This window comes from Scyliorhinus torazame, chromosome 4, assembly GCF_047496885.1.
Source record: "Scyliorhinus torazame isolate Kashiwa2021f chromosome 4, sScyTor2.1, whole genome shotgun sequence".
In the NCBI taxonomy this organism is placed as follows: domain Eukaryota; kingdom Metazoa; phylum Chordata; class Chondrichthyes; order Carcharhiniformes; family Scyliorhinidae; genus Scyliorhinus; species Scyliorhinus torazame.
Window position 1 is genome coordinate 236,067,368 of NC_092710.1, and position 14,981 is coordinate 236,082,348.

Consider the following 14,981-nt stretch of genomic DNA (forward strand, 5'->3'; position numbering starts at 1 on the left):
GACCAGGTATGGTGGTACCGTGATGTCGAGGATATTTTCAAAGTGTTCACAGTGCAGCAATCAGTTGATCAGGTAGTCTGGTCGTCCTTCTGGAGCGTCTGGGCTTCAGCGGCGATTCTTATGGGGGTCCCGGCGGTTGCGACCCCTGGAAGCGCGGTGTCGTCCTCCCTGGCAGCTTCGTCATCCCTAGGCGGTGCTGTGGAGGGCAAAAGGTTGACACGGGGGTGGGGGGTGGGGGAGGCACCTGTAGGGGGCGTCGGTGGGTGGTCGGGCCTAGGCAGGAGCGGCGGGAGTACTAACCCTCCAGTGAGGTGCTGTGGGGGTTGGGGCAATGGTTCGGGTGCGCGTGGGTTCCGGCGGGCGCCAGGTCCCGAAGGGAGACTGTGTCTTGCCGGCCGTCAGGGAAAACTACGTAGGCGTACTGTGGGTTCGCGTGCAGCAGGTGGACCCTCTCGACCAAAGGGTCCGACTTGTGCACCCGCACGTGCTTCCGAAGCAGGATGGGTCCGGGTGTCGCTAGCCTGGTTGGGAGCGAGGTTCCGGAGGAGAACTTCCTGGGGAAAACAAGGAGACTTTCATGAGGTGTCTGATTTGTGGTTGTACAGAGCAGCGACGGGATGGCGTGGAGGGCCATCGGGAGGACTTCTTGCCAGCGGGAGACTGGGAGATTCCTGGACCGTAGGGCCAGTAGGACGGTCTTCCAGACCGTTCCGTTCTCCCTCTCTACCTGCCCGTTTCCTCGGGGGTTGTAACTGGTCATCCTGCTCGAGGCGATGCCCTTGCTGAGCAGGAATTGATGCAGTTCGTCGTAGTACCAGGTATCGTGGTACTTAAGAGGCTGATGACCATTGGTTAGACCCAGGAGTCAACCATTGGCTGTTGTACGTAGCCCGGCCCTGACAGGCAGAGTATAAGAACCGGTGCCATCCCAGCAGCCTTCATTTTCTGTATTGAAGCTGCTGGGGAAGAGTTCTAGCAGATTAAAGCCTTCAGTTATGAATCACTTCGTCTTGAGTGTATTTGATTGCGCATCAATTTAATCTACTATGGCTTGTGCCTCTTTTTCGACCGAGGAATGGCGAATTTTGGAAGCATGGAGGGTACGGGAGAAGAAAGCCATGGGCCTGCCCGCTTGGTTGAGAGTGGCCGCCAGAGAGACGTCGGACACATCGCTCTCGACCTGGAAGGGGAGGGACTCGTAGACGGCGCGCATCGTGGCCTTTGCAATGTCTGCTTTGATGCGGCTGAAGGCCTGGTGGGCCTCCGTCGACAGGGGGAAGGTTGTGGACTGGATATGGGGTCGGGCTTTGCTTAATTGGGGACCCAATGTGCATAATAGCTGAAGAACCCGATGCAGCGCTTCAGGGCCTTGGGGCAGTGAGGGAGGGGGAACTCCATAAGGGGCGCATGCGCTCGGGGCCAGGGCCTATGACTCCACTTCGCACTACGTAGCCTAGAATGGCTAGGCGGTCGGTGCTAAACATGCATTTATCCTTATTGTATGTCAGATTAAGGATTTTCGCGGTCTGGAGAAATTTGCGGAGGTTGGTGTCGTGGTCCTGCTGGTCATGGCCGCAGATGGTGACGTTATCCAGATACGGTAACGTTGCGCGTAAGCCATACTTCCATCTCTCGCTGGAAGACCGAGACCCTATTAGTGACACCAAAGGGAACCCTTAAAAATTGGTAGAGCCGCCCACCTGCCTCGAAGGCAGTGTACTTGCGGTTACTAGTGCAGAGGGGTAGCTGGTGGTAGGCGGACTTGAGATCCACCGTGGAGAAAACCTTGTATTGTGCAATCCTGTTTGCCAGGTCGGCTATACGGGGGAGAGGGTACGCGTCCAGCTGCGTATACCTGTTGATGGTCTGGCTATAGTCAATGACCATCCTATGCTGCTCCCCGGTCTTTACCACCACTACTTGAGCTCTCCAGGGACTGTTGCTCGCTTTGGTGACCCCTTCCCCCAGCAGCCTTTGGACCTCTGACCTGATGAAGGTCCGGTCCTGGGCACTGTACCGCCTGCTCCTGGTGGCGACTGGTTTGCAATCCGGGGTGAGGTTCGCATACAGGGAAGGCGGGTCAACCTTAAGCGTCGCAAGGCGGCAGACAGTAAGGGGGGGTATAGGGCCGCCGAATTTAAAGGTAAGGCTTTGCAAATGGCATTGGAAGTCCAGCCCCAGGAGGGTGGCTGCGCAGAGGTGCGGCAGGACATACAGGCGGAAATTGTCGAATTCCCTGCCTTGGACAGTGAGGTTCGCTAGGCAGAACCCCTTTATCTTCACCGAGTGTGACCCGGAGGCCAGGGAGATCCTTTGATTTACAGGGTGGGTAACAAGTGAACAGCGCCTTACCGTGTCAGGGTGAACAAAGCTTTCCGTGCTCCCAGAGTCAATCAAACAAGACGTCTCGTGGCCGTTGATGGAGACCGTCGTTGTAGCTGTTGCGAGCGTCCGGGGTCGACTTTGGTCCAGTGTCACCGAGGCCAGATGAAGCAATTGCGAGTTCTGATCGGGCAGCGTGTAGTCGGCCATGCTGGGGGCCTGGGGCCCCATCCAAGATGGCGTCACGCATGGGTCGCTCATGGTGTCCGGGGATGAACAAGATGGCGGCGGCGATGGACAACCCGTCCAGCGTGGTGTCCGGGGGGCAAGATGGCTGCACCCGTGGGTCGCACGTGGCCCTAGGATAGGGAGGTGGTGGTGAGCGCTGGCCGGTCGGGGCCTGAAGGGGGGGTTGCAGCGGTGGTCCATAGTCGCTGGAGACCGCGGCCACGGCCCGGGCCTGGCACACCCCCACAAAGTGGCCCTTCTTGCTGCACCCTTTGTAGGTGGCGGTGCGGGCCGGGCAGCGCGGGCAGAGATGATTCACCTGCCCACAGAAGAAACAGCGGGGCCCGGCGGCGTTAGCGGGCCGTCGCGAAGCGCAGGCTTGCGGGGTCAGGGGGAAGGTCTGTGGGGCTGCCGCTGCGGGGTGCCACGCAGCCCAGGGGACCATCGGGTGCAGAGGACTGCGCGTTTTTGTAGGTAACGTCCATGGACCCTGCCAGGGATCGTGCCTCTCTAAGTCCCAGAGTGTCCCTTTCAAGGAGTCTTCGGTGGATATCTGGGGAGCTCATACCTGCTACGAAAGCATCCCTGATTATAAGTTCCGTGTGTTCGCTCCCCGAAACTTGCGGGCAGCCACAGTTTTGGCCCAGCACCAGTAGCGCTCGGTAGAAATCTTCCAACGTATCCTCGGGGCTTTGCCGCCTAGTCGCAAGCAGGTGACGAGCGTAGACCTGGTTTACAGGGCGGATATAATGTCCTTCTAGCAGTTCGATCATGGCAGCATAGTTCTCCGCCTCTTCGATAAGAGGGTAGATCCCAGGGCTGACCCGTGAGCGCAGGAGATGCATTTTCTGTCCTTCCGTGGAGATGCCTACGGCCGTCTCGAGGTAGCCCTTAAAGCACGCCAGCCAGTGTTTGAAAATTGCAGCAGAGTTCTCCGCGTGGGGGCTGATCTGAAGGCACTCTGGTTTGATTCGGAGATCCATCCTTCCAGCTTAAGTTGTAGTAGATTAAATTAATGCACAATCAATTACACTCAAGACGAAGTGATTCATAACTGAACGCTTTAATCTACTAGAACTCTTTCCCCTGCAGCTTCGATGCAGAAAGTGAAGGCTGCAGGGACGGCACCATCTCTTATACTCCGTCTGTCAGGGCGGAGCCACGTACAACAGCCAATGGTAGACTCCTGGATCTAACCAATGGTCATCAGCCTCTTAGGTACCGCAATACCTGGTACTACCACACACCTCCACCTTCCTTTCCAGGCCATTGATGGTTCGCTGCATTTTTTCTGTTGTCTCCGCCAGCATCTCCTTCATCATTGTGTGGAGCTCCGTCCTGAGTGCCTCCCTCATGGCGTTTATCTCTGTTTTTATCTCCTCCTTTATGGCGTTTATTTCCGTTTTCAGCACACTTTTCCATTCCTCCCCCTGTGCGGGTGAGGGGGGGGAGGATGGTCGCCGCATCCTGTTCCTGCTCAGCTGCTCGGCTCGCCAGCTTTTCCGCTTCCTGATTCGCCTGAACCTCTGCCTCGCCCCGTGGGGTCGTCTGCCTACTTTTTTCCTTCGCCTTCGCTGCTGTTCCTTCTTACATCTCGCCGTCCCCTCAATTTATTATTTGGAGGCATATTTCTGTCTGTGCCTTCCTTTGAAAAACAATTTATTTTTCCCCCGTTTAAAAAAGTTTTTCTAATTTAAAAAAAAAACAATTTGCAGGAGAGGAACAAGGAAGGTTGAATTCATAAATTCTTATTTTGTCCTTGTGATCCTCTCCGTTCTCCAACTTTCAGGCCGTTTATGAGCGATCCCCACTCCTCCTCCACGTGCAGCTCACCGGGACCAGTCTCTCCTTTTTATTTTCCTCTCCAGCTCCGTGGATCGGAGCTTTGGCGCCTGGACAGGGCCGAATTCGTGGGGCCTAAGGAATTTATTTTTATTTTTGAAAATTCCCCGGGAAAACCCCACCAAAAAAGCCGTGATTTTGTGGCTATGCGGGAGCTTCTTTGCTGCGGCCGCTCCATTCACGATCGCCACCAGAAGTCCCGAACTTCACCATTTTCTTAAAAAGGATCGATCTAATCTGGTTGAATCCCGCTCTTCTCCTGGCCACCTCCACACTCAGGTCTTGGTAAACCCGCAGGATACTGTTCCCCCACTTACAGCTCCGTGTCTGCTTGGCCCACTGTAGAATGCGCTCCTTATCCAAGTACCTTGGAATCTCACCACCATTGCCCTCGGGGGGGGTCTCCCATTCGCGGCTTCCTCGCGAGTGCTCTGTGAGCCCTGTCCACCCCCAAGGACCGGGAGAATGCCCCATCCCCCAGCAGCTTCTCAAACATGTCTGCGGTGTATGCCCCAGCATCCGCTCCTTCGGACCCCTCCGAGAGCCCAAATTCTGCCGGCGGGACCTATTCTCTAGGTCCTCCACCTTCTCCAGGAGCTTTTCTGCTGGTCTCTCAGCATCCCCACCTCCAACTCCACCGCAGTTTGATGTTCCTCCTGCTCAGCCAGCGCCTTCTCTACCTTCTGGATAGCCCGATCTTGGGCGCCCAATCTAAGCTCCAGCCGCTCAATTGACTCTTTTATCGGTTCCAAGCAGTCCCGTTTCTGCTTAGTAAAGCCTTCCTGAATAACTTGCATCAGCTGCTCCGTTGACCGCTGGGTCGACAAACCAGAGGTCCGGTCCTCCGCCATGCTGTCTCCTGCTGCAGCTTCAGCCCAAGCCTTCTGTCTTCTGTTTCTGCCTTTACAAGTACTTCTAGTCCTTCTCTCCATGCACCGATGTGGGAATTCAGTACACAATTTCCTCTGTCATCAGTTTTACGATTCAAGTCCGGTAGAAAATCAGGGGAAAAGGTCCAAAAGTCCAACCAGAGCGGGAGCCACCAAATGTGCGACTTACTCTTTCATAGGTCAATTACTAGGGGGCATAGGTTTAAGGTGCGAGGGGCAAAGTTCACGGGAGGTGTACGAGGCAAGCTTTTTCACACAGAGGGTAGTGAGTGCCTGGAACTCGCTGCCGGAGAAGGTGGTGGAAGCAGGGACGATAGTGACATTTAAGGGGCATCTTGACAAATACATGAATAGGATGGGAACAGAGGGATATGGACCCAGGAAGTGTAGAAGATTGTAGTTTAGTCGGGCAGCACGGTCGACACGGGCTTGGAGGGCCGAAGGGCCTGTTCCTGTGCTGTACTTTTCTTTGTTCTAGCCGTAACCAGAACTCCGTCAGCATGCCTTTGTAAGGGGAAAGTCATGTCTCATGAATTTGATTGAGTTTTTTGAAGGGGTAACCATAAGACCATAAGACATAGGAGCGGAAGTAAGGCCATTCGGCCCATCGAGTCCACTCCGCCATTCAATCATGGCTGATTTCAACTCCATTTACCCGCTCTCTCTCCATAGCCCTTAATTCCTCAAGAAATCAAGAATTTATCAACTTCTGTCTTAAAGACACTCAACGTCCCGGCCTCCACCGCCCTCTGTGGCAATGAATTCCACAGACCCACCACTCTCTGGCTGAAGAAATTTCTCCTCATCTCTGTTCTAAAGTGACTCCCTTTTATTCTAAGGCTGTGCCCCCGGGTCCTAGTCTCCCCTGCTAATGGAAACAACTTCCCTACATCCACCCTATCTAAGCCATTCATTATCTTGTAAGTTTCTATTAGATCTCCCCTCAACCTCCTAAACTCCAATGAATATAATCCCAGGATCCTCAGACGTTCATCGTATGTTAGGCCTACCATTCCTGGGATCATCCGTGTGAATCTCCGCTGGACCCGCTCCAGTGCCAGTATGTCCTTCCTGAGGTGTGGGGCCCAAAATTACTCATAGTATTCTAAATGGGGCCTAACTAATGCTTTATAAAGGCAATATAACCAATAAGGTAGATGGGGGCAGTGATCGATGTTGCCTACATGAACTTTAGCAAGGCCTTTGACAAGTTACCACATGGTAGGTTGTTGCAAAAGGTTAAATGTCACAGAATCCAGGGTGAGGTAGCCAGTTTGATACAAAATTGGCTTGCCGATTGAAGCCAAAGGGTGGTTGTGGAGGGTTGTTTTTCAAACTGGAGGCCTGTGACCAGCGATGTGCCTCAGGGATCAGTGCTGGGTCCACTGTTATTTGTGATATACATAAATGATTTGGGTGAGAATGTAGGAGGCATGGTTAGTAAGTTTGCAGATGACACCATAATTGGTGGGAGAGTGGATAGTGAAGAAGGTTATACAAGTTTGCAACAGGATCTTGACCAATTGGGTCAGAGGGCCGATGAATGGCAGATGGAGTTTAATTTGGATAACATTTTGGTAGATAAAATCAGGGCAGGACGTACTCAATTAATGATAGTGAGTTGGGGAGAGTTGCAGAACATAGAGATTTAATACAGGTTCATAACTCCTTGAAGGTGGAGTCACAGGTAGACAGGGTGGTAAAGAAGGCATTCAGCATGCTGGGTTTTATTGGTCAGAATTTTGAATACATGAGTTGAGACGTCTTGTTGAAGTTGTGCAAGACATTGGTGAGACCACAATGGAATACTGTGTTCAGTTCTGGTCACCCTAGTATAGGAAGTATATTGTTAAACTAGAAAGAGTGCAGGAGATATTTATGAGGGTACTACCAGGACTTGATGGTCTCAGTTATAAGGAGAGACTGGATCGGCTGGGATTTTTTTCCCTGTAGCGTTGGAGACTTAGGGGTGATCTTATAGAGGTCTATAAAATAATGAGGAGCATAGATAAGGCAGATAGTCAACATCTTTTCCCAAAGGTAGGGGAGTCTAGAACTAGAGTAGACCAATGGGGTGGTAATTGGCCTGGTTGGATTTGTTATATTATTTGCACACAGGACATATCAGGGCAATTTTCCACATTGCTGGATAGATGCCAATGTTGCAGCTATACTGAAACATCTTGGCCTGGGACACAATAAGCTCTGGAGCTCAGATCTTCAATATATTTCCAGAATATTGTCAGGATAATCTTTGAAGTTTCCAGTGCTTTCAGTCATTTCTTGATATCACGTGGAATTCATTGAATTGGCTAAAGACTGACATCTGTGATGCTGGTGACTAAACAGTCCAAGTCCAAAATCAGTGAGGCCCGGACAATATACAGGCTTGGGTTTACAAGTAGAAAGTAACGTTCATGCCACACAAGTGGCCAGCAATGACCATCTCCACCAAGAGAGAAGCTAACCGTTGCCCTTTGATATTCAATGGCAAATACCATTGCTGAAGCATCCAGTATGAACCTCCTGGGGGCTTACCATTGACCAGAAACAGAACTAGATCTGTCTTATGGATACTGTGGCTACAAAAGCAGGCGAGAATCTAGGAATCCTGTGGTGAGCAACTCGCCCCCTGACTCCAAAGCCTGTTCACCCTCTACCAGTCAGGAATATTCCACAGTTGCCTAGATGAGTGCAGCTCCAACAACACTCAAGAAGCTTGATACCATCTCAGATAAAACAGCCCACTTAACTGACGCTCCATCTACAAACATTCATTCCACTGCTGATGCAACAGTGTATACCATCTACAAGAGGCACTGCAGGAACTCATCCTAGATAGCTCCTTCAAACCCATGACCACTACCATCTAGAAGTATAAGGGTACAGACACATGGTAACATTACCAACCAGAATTTCCCCTCCAAACAACTCACCAACTGACTTGGAAATACATCACTGTCTCTGTATCATAATCCTGGAATTCCCTAACAGCACTGGGCGTACCTACACCACATGTACTGCAGCGGTTTCAGAAGACAGCTCATCATCACCTTCTCAAGGGCAATTAGGGATGAGCAATAAGTGCTGGTCTAGTCAGTGATGCCCATATCCCATGAATGAATGATAAAAAGGGTCGAAGGTCAGCTCTCTCAACATCTGCAAGTACAAATGCCTTTGGGGCTCAGGCTTTAACCACAAATTGTTCCATTATGGCTTTGGTGCTTCATCTTGCTGGCCTTCTCTGGTTGCTCGGGCGACCCAGAGGAAAGATGCTGCCTGTTCCAAAGTTCACTGATGAAACAAATAGGTTTCTGAACCACAAGTGGCCTCCCCATTCTGTGCGAGTCAGTTAAAATAAAATTCCCCCCCCTCCTTCTTCCCCCCCCTCCTTCTTTCCCCCCTGTAGCGCACAATGACTTACGAGAGAGACGAGTAGAGATTAAGTCGATGAGGCTTTATTCAGCGAGACTTGTCCCCAGCAGTTCAGCAACAGAATGGAGCGGCGGGGAGAAGCTCGGGTTCTTATACTCCGCCTTCAGGGCGGAGCCAGGAGTCAACAGCCAACTAGGACCCGGGATCTGTCAGCCAATAGCATCACGGCTTCACAGTCCCACATGACCCCTAATACATACTACCACATTCACCCCTTGTTAAAAATGAACCCGGCGGGGTGGTGATTCGCATGGTGGTAGGGGTTCACAAGGCTGGTCCTGGGAGGAAAATTTCGGGCAGGTCATTACAGTTTTAGCCCTACACTAGGCTATGTACAAGGTTTGTGAAACTATTTACAATATTAGTAAGAGAAAAATGTTTTGTTACAGTCCAACAACATTCTTGGTGTCACGCCGATGCCACGAGTCGAGCGGGCGGTCTGGTCTTCCTCGTCGATCGCCTCAGCCCCAGTGCTGGTGCAGGTGCTTGTTCCGGCGTTGTCGTCTCCGGGAGCGTTTCGGTGTTTGTTCCTGTTTCACTCCTGGGCGGACACGGGAGGAGGACCGATCCTCCCGGGAAGGGGGTGGTCGCGGGGTGCGCCGGTGGCAGGGAGGGGATGATCGGTGTCGGGGGTGTTTATGTTGCCGGCGGGCGCCAGGTCTCGCAGGGAGACCGTGTCCTGTCGGCCGTCTGGGTACGCCACGTAGGCGTACTGTGGGTTCGCGTGGAGGAGGTGAACCCTCCAGACCAACGGGTCCGACTTGTGCACCCGCACATGTTTCCGGAGCAAGATGGGTCCTGGGGCCGCCAGCCAGGTCGGCAGCGACGTTCCGGAGGAGGACTTCCTGGGGAAGACAAGGAGGCGCTCATGGGGCGTTTGGTTAGTGGTGGTACACAGCAGCGACCGGATGGAGTGGAGAGCGTCCGGGAGGACCTCCTGCCACCGGGAAACTGGGAGATCCCTGGACCGTGGGGCCAGTAGCACGGTCTTCCAGACCGTGCCGCTCTCCCTCTCTACTTGCCCGTTCCCCCGGGGGTTGTAGCTGGTCGTCCTGCTCGAGGCTATGCCCTTGCTGAGCAGGAACTGGCGCAGCTCGTCACTCATGAAGGAGGACCCCCTGTCGCTAGGGATATATGCGGGGCAACCGAACAGTGTGAATATGGTGCCAAGGGCTTTAATGACTGTGGCCGCTGTCATGTCGGGGCAGGGGATGGCAAAGGGGAAACGGGAGTACTCGTCCACCACATTCAGGAAGTATGTGTTGCGGTCGGTGGAGGGGAGGGGCCCTTTGAAATCCAGACTGAGGCGTTCAAAGGGGCGGGAAGCCTTGATCAGGTGCGTTCTATCCGGTCTGAAAAAGTGCGGTTTGCACTCCACGCAGATGTGGCAGTTCCTGGTGACTGTACGGACCTCCTCCACAGAGTAGGGGAGGTTGCGGGACTTTATAAAATGGTAGAACCGAGTGACCCCCGGGTGGCAGAGGTCCTCGTGGAGGGCTTGAGACGGTCTATTTGTGCGTTGGCACATGTGCCGCGGGATAGGACATCGGACGGCTCGTTCAGCTTTCCGGGACGGTACAAGATCTCGTAGTTGAAGGTGGAGAGCTCGATCCTCCACCACCTTAAGATCTTGTCATTTTTAATTTTGCCCCGCTGTGCATTATCGAACATGAAGGCTACCGACCGTTGGTCGGTGAGGAGAGTGAATCTCCTGCCGGCCAAGTAATGCCTCCAATGTCGCACAGCTTCCACTATGGCTTGGGCTTCCTTTTCCACTGAGGAGTGGCGTATTTCTGAGGCGTGGAGGGTTCGGGAGAAAAAGGCCACGGGTCTGCCCGCTTGGTTAAGGGTGGCCGCCAGAGCTACGTCGGAGGCGTCGCTCTCCACCTGGAAGGGGAGGGACTCGTCGATGGCGCGCATCGTGGCCTTTGCGATATCCGCTTTGATGCGGCTGAAGGCCTGGCGAGCCTCTGTCGACAGGGGGAAGGTAGTGGTCTGTATTAGCGGGCGGGCCTTGTCTGGATACTGGGGGACCCACTGGGTGTAATATGAAAAGAACCCCAGGCAACGTTTCAGGGCTTTGGAGCAGTGGGGGAGGGGAAATTCCATGAGGGGGCGCATGCGTTCGGGGTCGGGGCCTATTATCCCATTGCGCACTACGTATCCCAGGATGGCCAGCCGGTTTGTGCTAAAAACGCACTTTTCCTCGTTGTATGTGAGGTTCAAGGCGTTAGCGGTCTGGAGGAATTTTTGGAGGTTGGCGTCGTGGTCCTGCTGATCGTGGCCGTAGATGGTTACATTGTCGAGATAGGGGAACGTGGCCCGCAACCTGTGTTGATCAACCATTCGGTCCATCTCCCGTTGGAAGACCGAGACCCCGTTCGTGACACCAAATGGGACCCTTAGGAAGTGGTATAGACGCCCGTCTGCCTCGAAGGCTGTGTACTTGCGGTCACCTGGGCGGATGGGGAGCTGTTGGTAGGCGGACTTGAGGTCCACGGTGGAGAAAAACTTATTCTGGGCAATCCGATTTACCATGTCGGATATGCGGGGGAGAGGGTACGCATCTAGCTGTGTGTACCTGTTGATGGTCTGGCTATAGTCTATGACCATCCTTTGCTTTTCCCCGGTCTTTACTACTACCACCTAGGCTCTCCAGGGACTATTGCTGGCCTGGATTATGCCTTCCTTCAGCAACCGCTGGACTTCAGACCGAATAAATATCCGGTCCTGGGCGCTGTACTGTCTGCTCCTAGTGGCGACGGGTTTGCAATCCGGGGTGAGGTTTGCAAACAAGGACGGCGGTTCAACCTTGAGAGTTGCGAGGCCGCAGATAGTGAGTGGGGGTATTGGGCCGCCAAATTGAAATGTTAGGCTCTGCAGGTTACACTGGAAATCTAGTCCCAGTAATGTGGGCGCGCAGAGTTGGGGAAGGACATAGAGCCTGTAGTTTTTAAACTCCCTCCCTTGCACCGTTAGGTTCGCGATGCAGAACCCTTTGATCTCTACGGAGTGGGATCCTGCAGCTAGGGAAATCTTTTGCATACTTGGATGGATGGTCAGAAAACAGCGTCTTACCGTGTCGGGGTGAATGAAACTTTTGGTGCTCCCGGAGTCGATCAGGCATGATGTCTCGTGTCCGTTGATCAGCACCGTTGTTGTCGTCGTCTGGAGCTTCCGGGGCCGTGATTGATCCAGTGTCACCGAAGCCAGTCTGGGAACAGTGTCCTGCAGGCAACATGGCAGTGAAGCAGTCTGGGAACAGTGTCCTGCAGGCAACATGGCAGTGAAGCAGTGTGGGAACAGTGTCCTGCAGTCAACATGGCAGTGAAGCAGTCTGGGAACAGTGTCCTACAGTCAACATCGCAGTGAAGCAGTCTGTCAACAATGTCCTACAGTCAACATCACAGGGAAGCAGTCTGGGAACAGTGTCCTGCAGTCAACATCACAGGGAAGCAGTCTGGGAACAGTGTCCTACAGTCAACATCGCAGTGAAGCAGTCTGGGAACAGTGTCCTGCAGGCAACATGACAGTGAAGCAGTCTGGGAACAGTGTCCTGCAGGCAATATGGCAGTGAAGCAGTCTGGGAACAGTGTCCTGCAGTCAACATCACAGGGAAGCAGTCTGGGAACAGCGTCCTGCAGTCAACATCACAGGGAAGCAGTCTGGGAACAGTGTCCTGCAGGCAACATGACAGTGAAGCAGTCTGGGAACAGTGTCCTGCAGTGTAGGGCTAAGATTGTAATGACATGCCAAAAAAAAAAAATGTTCCTCTCAGGACCAGCCTTGTAAACCCCTACCACCATGTGAACCATCACCCTGCCGGGTTCATTTTTAACAAGGGGTGAATGTGGTAGTATGTATTAGGGGTCATGTGGGACTGTGAAGCCGTGATGCTATTGGCTGACAGATCCTGGGTCCTGGTTGGCTGTTGACCCCTAGCTCCGCCCTGAAGGCGGAGTATATGAACCCGGGCTTCTCCCCGCTGCTCCAGTCTGTTGCTGAACTGCGGGGAACATGTCACGCTTAATAAAGGCTCATCGACTTCGTCTCTATTCGTCTCTCTCGTAAGTCATTGTGCGCTACACCATGGCAGTGAAGCAGTCTGAGAACAATGTCCTGCAGTCAACATGGCAGTGAAGCAGTCTGGGAACAGTATCCTGCAGTCAACATCGCAGTGAAGCAGTCTGGGAACAGTGTCCAGCAGTCAACATCGCAGTGAAGCAGTCTGGGAACCGTGTCCAGCAGTCAACATCGCAGTGAAGCAGTCTGGGAACCGTGTCCAGCAGTCAACATCGCAGTGAAGCAGTCTGGGAACCGTGTCCAGCAGTCAACATCGCAGTGAAGCAGTCTGGGAACCGTGTCCAGCACGACTCCGTGTCCATGGAGCCGTCGATGCTGGGGTCCTTTGTTGTCATCCAAGATGGCGGCGTCCATGAATCGCACGCGGCCGGGGGTGGACAAAATGGCCGCCCCCATGGATCGCACGTGGTCGGGGGTGGACAAAATGGCCGGCCCCATGAATCGCACGTGGCTGGGGAGTCACAAGATGGTGGCGCCCATCCTCCCCTCGTGGTGGCCAGGACCCAAAATGGCGGCGCCCGCGGGTCGCACATGGGGCGCTGGGGTGGTTGGGGAGCGTTTGGGATGCGTTGGGCTCGTTCTTCTCCGGGGATTGCGGCGACCCCCCGGGACCGGCACACAGCCGCGTAATGGCCCTTCTTGCCGCAGCTTTTGCAAATAGCTGCGCGGGCCGGGCAGCGCTGCCGGCGGTGTTTCGCTTGCCCGCAGAAATAGCAGCGGGGCCCCCCGGGATGATCTGGCACTTTAACCGCGCAAGCCTGTGAGGGAGGGGGGGCGGTTTGTCGCGACGGGGGTCCACGGAGCCCAAGGGGCTGCCGTGCGGTCGGGGCCGTAGACGCGGGCGTTTTGCGAGGCCACATCTAGGGAAGCTGCAATGGCCCGTGCCTCTGAGAGTCCTAGCGACTCTTTTTCTAAAAGTCTTTGGCGGATTTGGGGAGAGTTCATACCTGCCACAAACGCATCGCGAATTAGCATGTCCATGTGTTCAATCGCGTTCACCGGCGGGCAGCTGCAGCCCCGTCCCAAAATTAGCAGCGCAGCGTAGAATTCCTCTAATGATTCTCCGGGACTTTGCCGTCTCGTTGCGAGTTGGTAGCGTGCGTAGACCTGGTTCACGGGGCGAACGTAGATGCTCTTCATTGCTGCGAGCGCCGTCGGGAAATCCTCTGCGTCTTCTATGAGAGGGTAAATTTCCGGGCTTACCCTCGAATGCAGGACCTGCATTTTCTGGTCTTCTGTGATCCGGCCGGGGGCCGTTCGGAGGTAGCCTTCAAAACAAGCTTGCCAGTGTTTAAAAACTGCTGCCGAGTTCGCTGCGTGGGGGCTGATCCGCAGGCATTCCGGGGCGATCCGGAGCTCCATAGTCCTTTAAGCTCGCTTAATAAATTGTAGCGCACAATGACTTACGAGAGAGACGAGTAGAGATGAAGTCGATGAGGCTTTATTAAGCGAGACTTGTCCCCAGCAGTTCAGCAACAGAATGGAGCGGCGGGGAGAAGCTCGGGTTCTTATACTCCGCCTTCAGGGCGGAGCCAGGAGTCAACAGCCAACCAGGACCCGGGATCTGTCAGCCAATAGCATCACGGCTTCACAGTCCCACATGACCCCTAATACATACTACCACACCCCCCTTTCCCCCCCCCCCCCCTTCCTTCCCCCCCCTCCCCTTCACCCTCCCCCCACTGTCACCATCTCCGGTGTTTCAAAGTGCTTTAATAATGTTGTTACTTTTTTAATAAAAGGAAATATTTCATCGGAGGAAAAAAACGGGATTGTATTCTCATTCTCGAGTTAACAAATTTATCATAAAAATATATTTTATGTTTCAGTGTTCACCAGAAGTTTATGCAGTTGGCTGGTGAAGTAACTGACTTCAAAACACAAGTTATCACATCAGCACAGGTCAGCAGTATTCCAGCAATACAGGTGTGTATGGAACATTTTTTTAACTGTAAAATGTCCGACATTGTAATGCCTATCACATTATTCAAGTTGTCTTTCCATTAGTTTGTATGCAATGTGGAAGCTTGCTGTACCAGGGAGGTAAAGTCAGATATAGGATGTTGTAATTACCATCATGGTGGCAATAAATTTTCATATTTTAAGTTTATCTGTGTGACTTAAGTAGTGATTGTAAGAAGGTCCTAGTATCTGTTGTCCATTTGGGCGGGGATCAAACCC

At 53.3% G+C, this 14,981-nt stretch overlaps 1 protein-coding gene across 1 annotated transcript in view; it reads left to right on the forward strand.

Moving 5' to 3' along the window:
* The window catches only part of LOC140411483 (calcium and integrin-binding family member 4-like), a 143,322-nt gene that overhangs the window by 35,011 nt on the left and 93,330 nt on the right, over positions 1–14,981 (forward strand). The window contains exon 3 of the mRNA XM_072500575.1: positions 14,630–14,726. Coding sequence (XP_072356676.1) covers positions 14,630–14,726 — 97 coding nt within the window. The remainder of the gene's footprint in view (positions 1–14,629; positions 14,727–14,981) is intronic.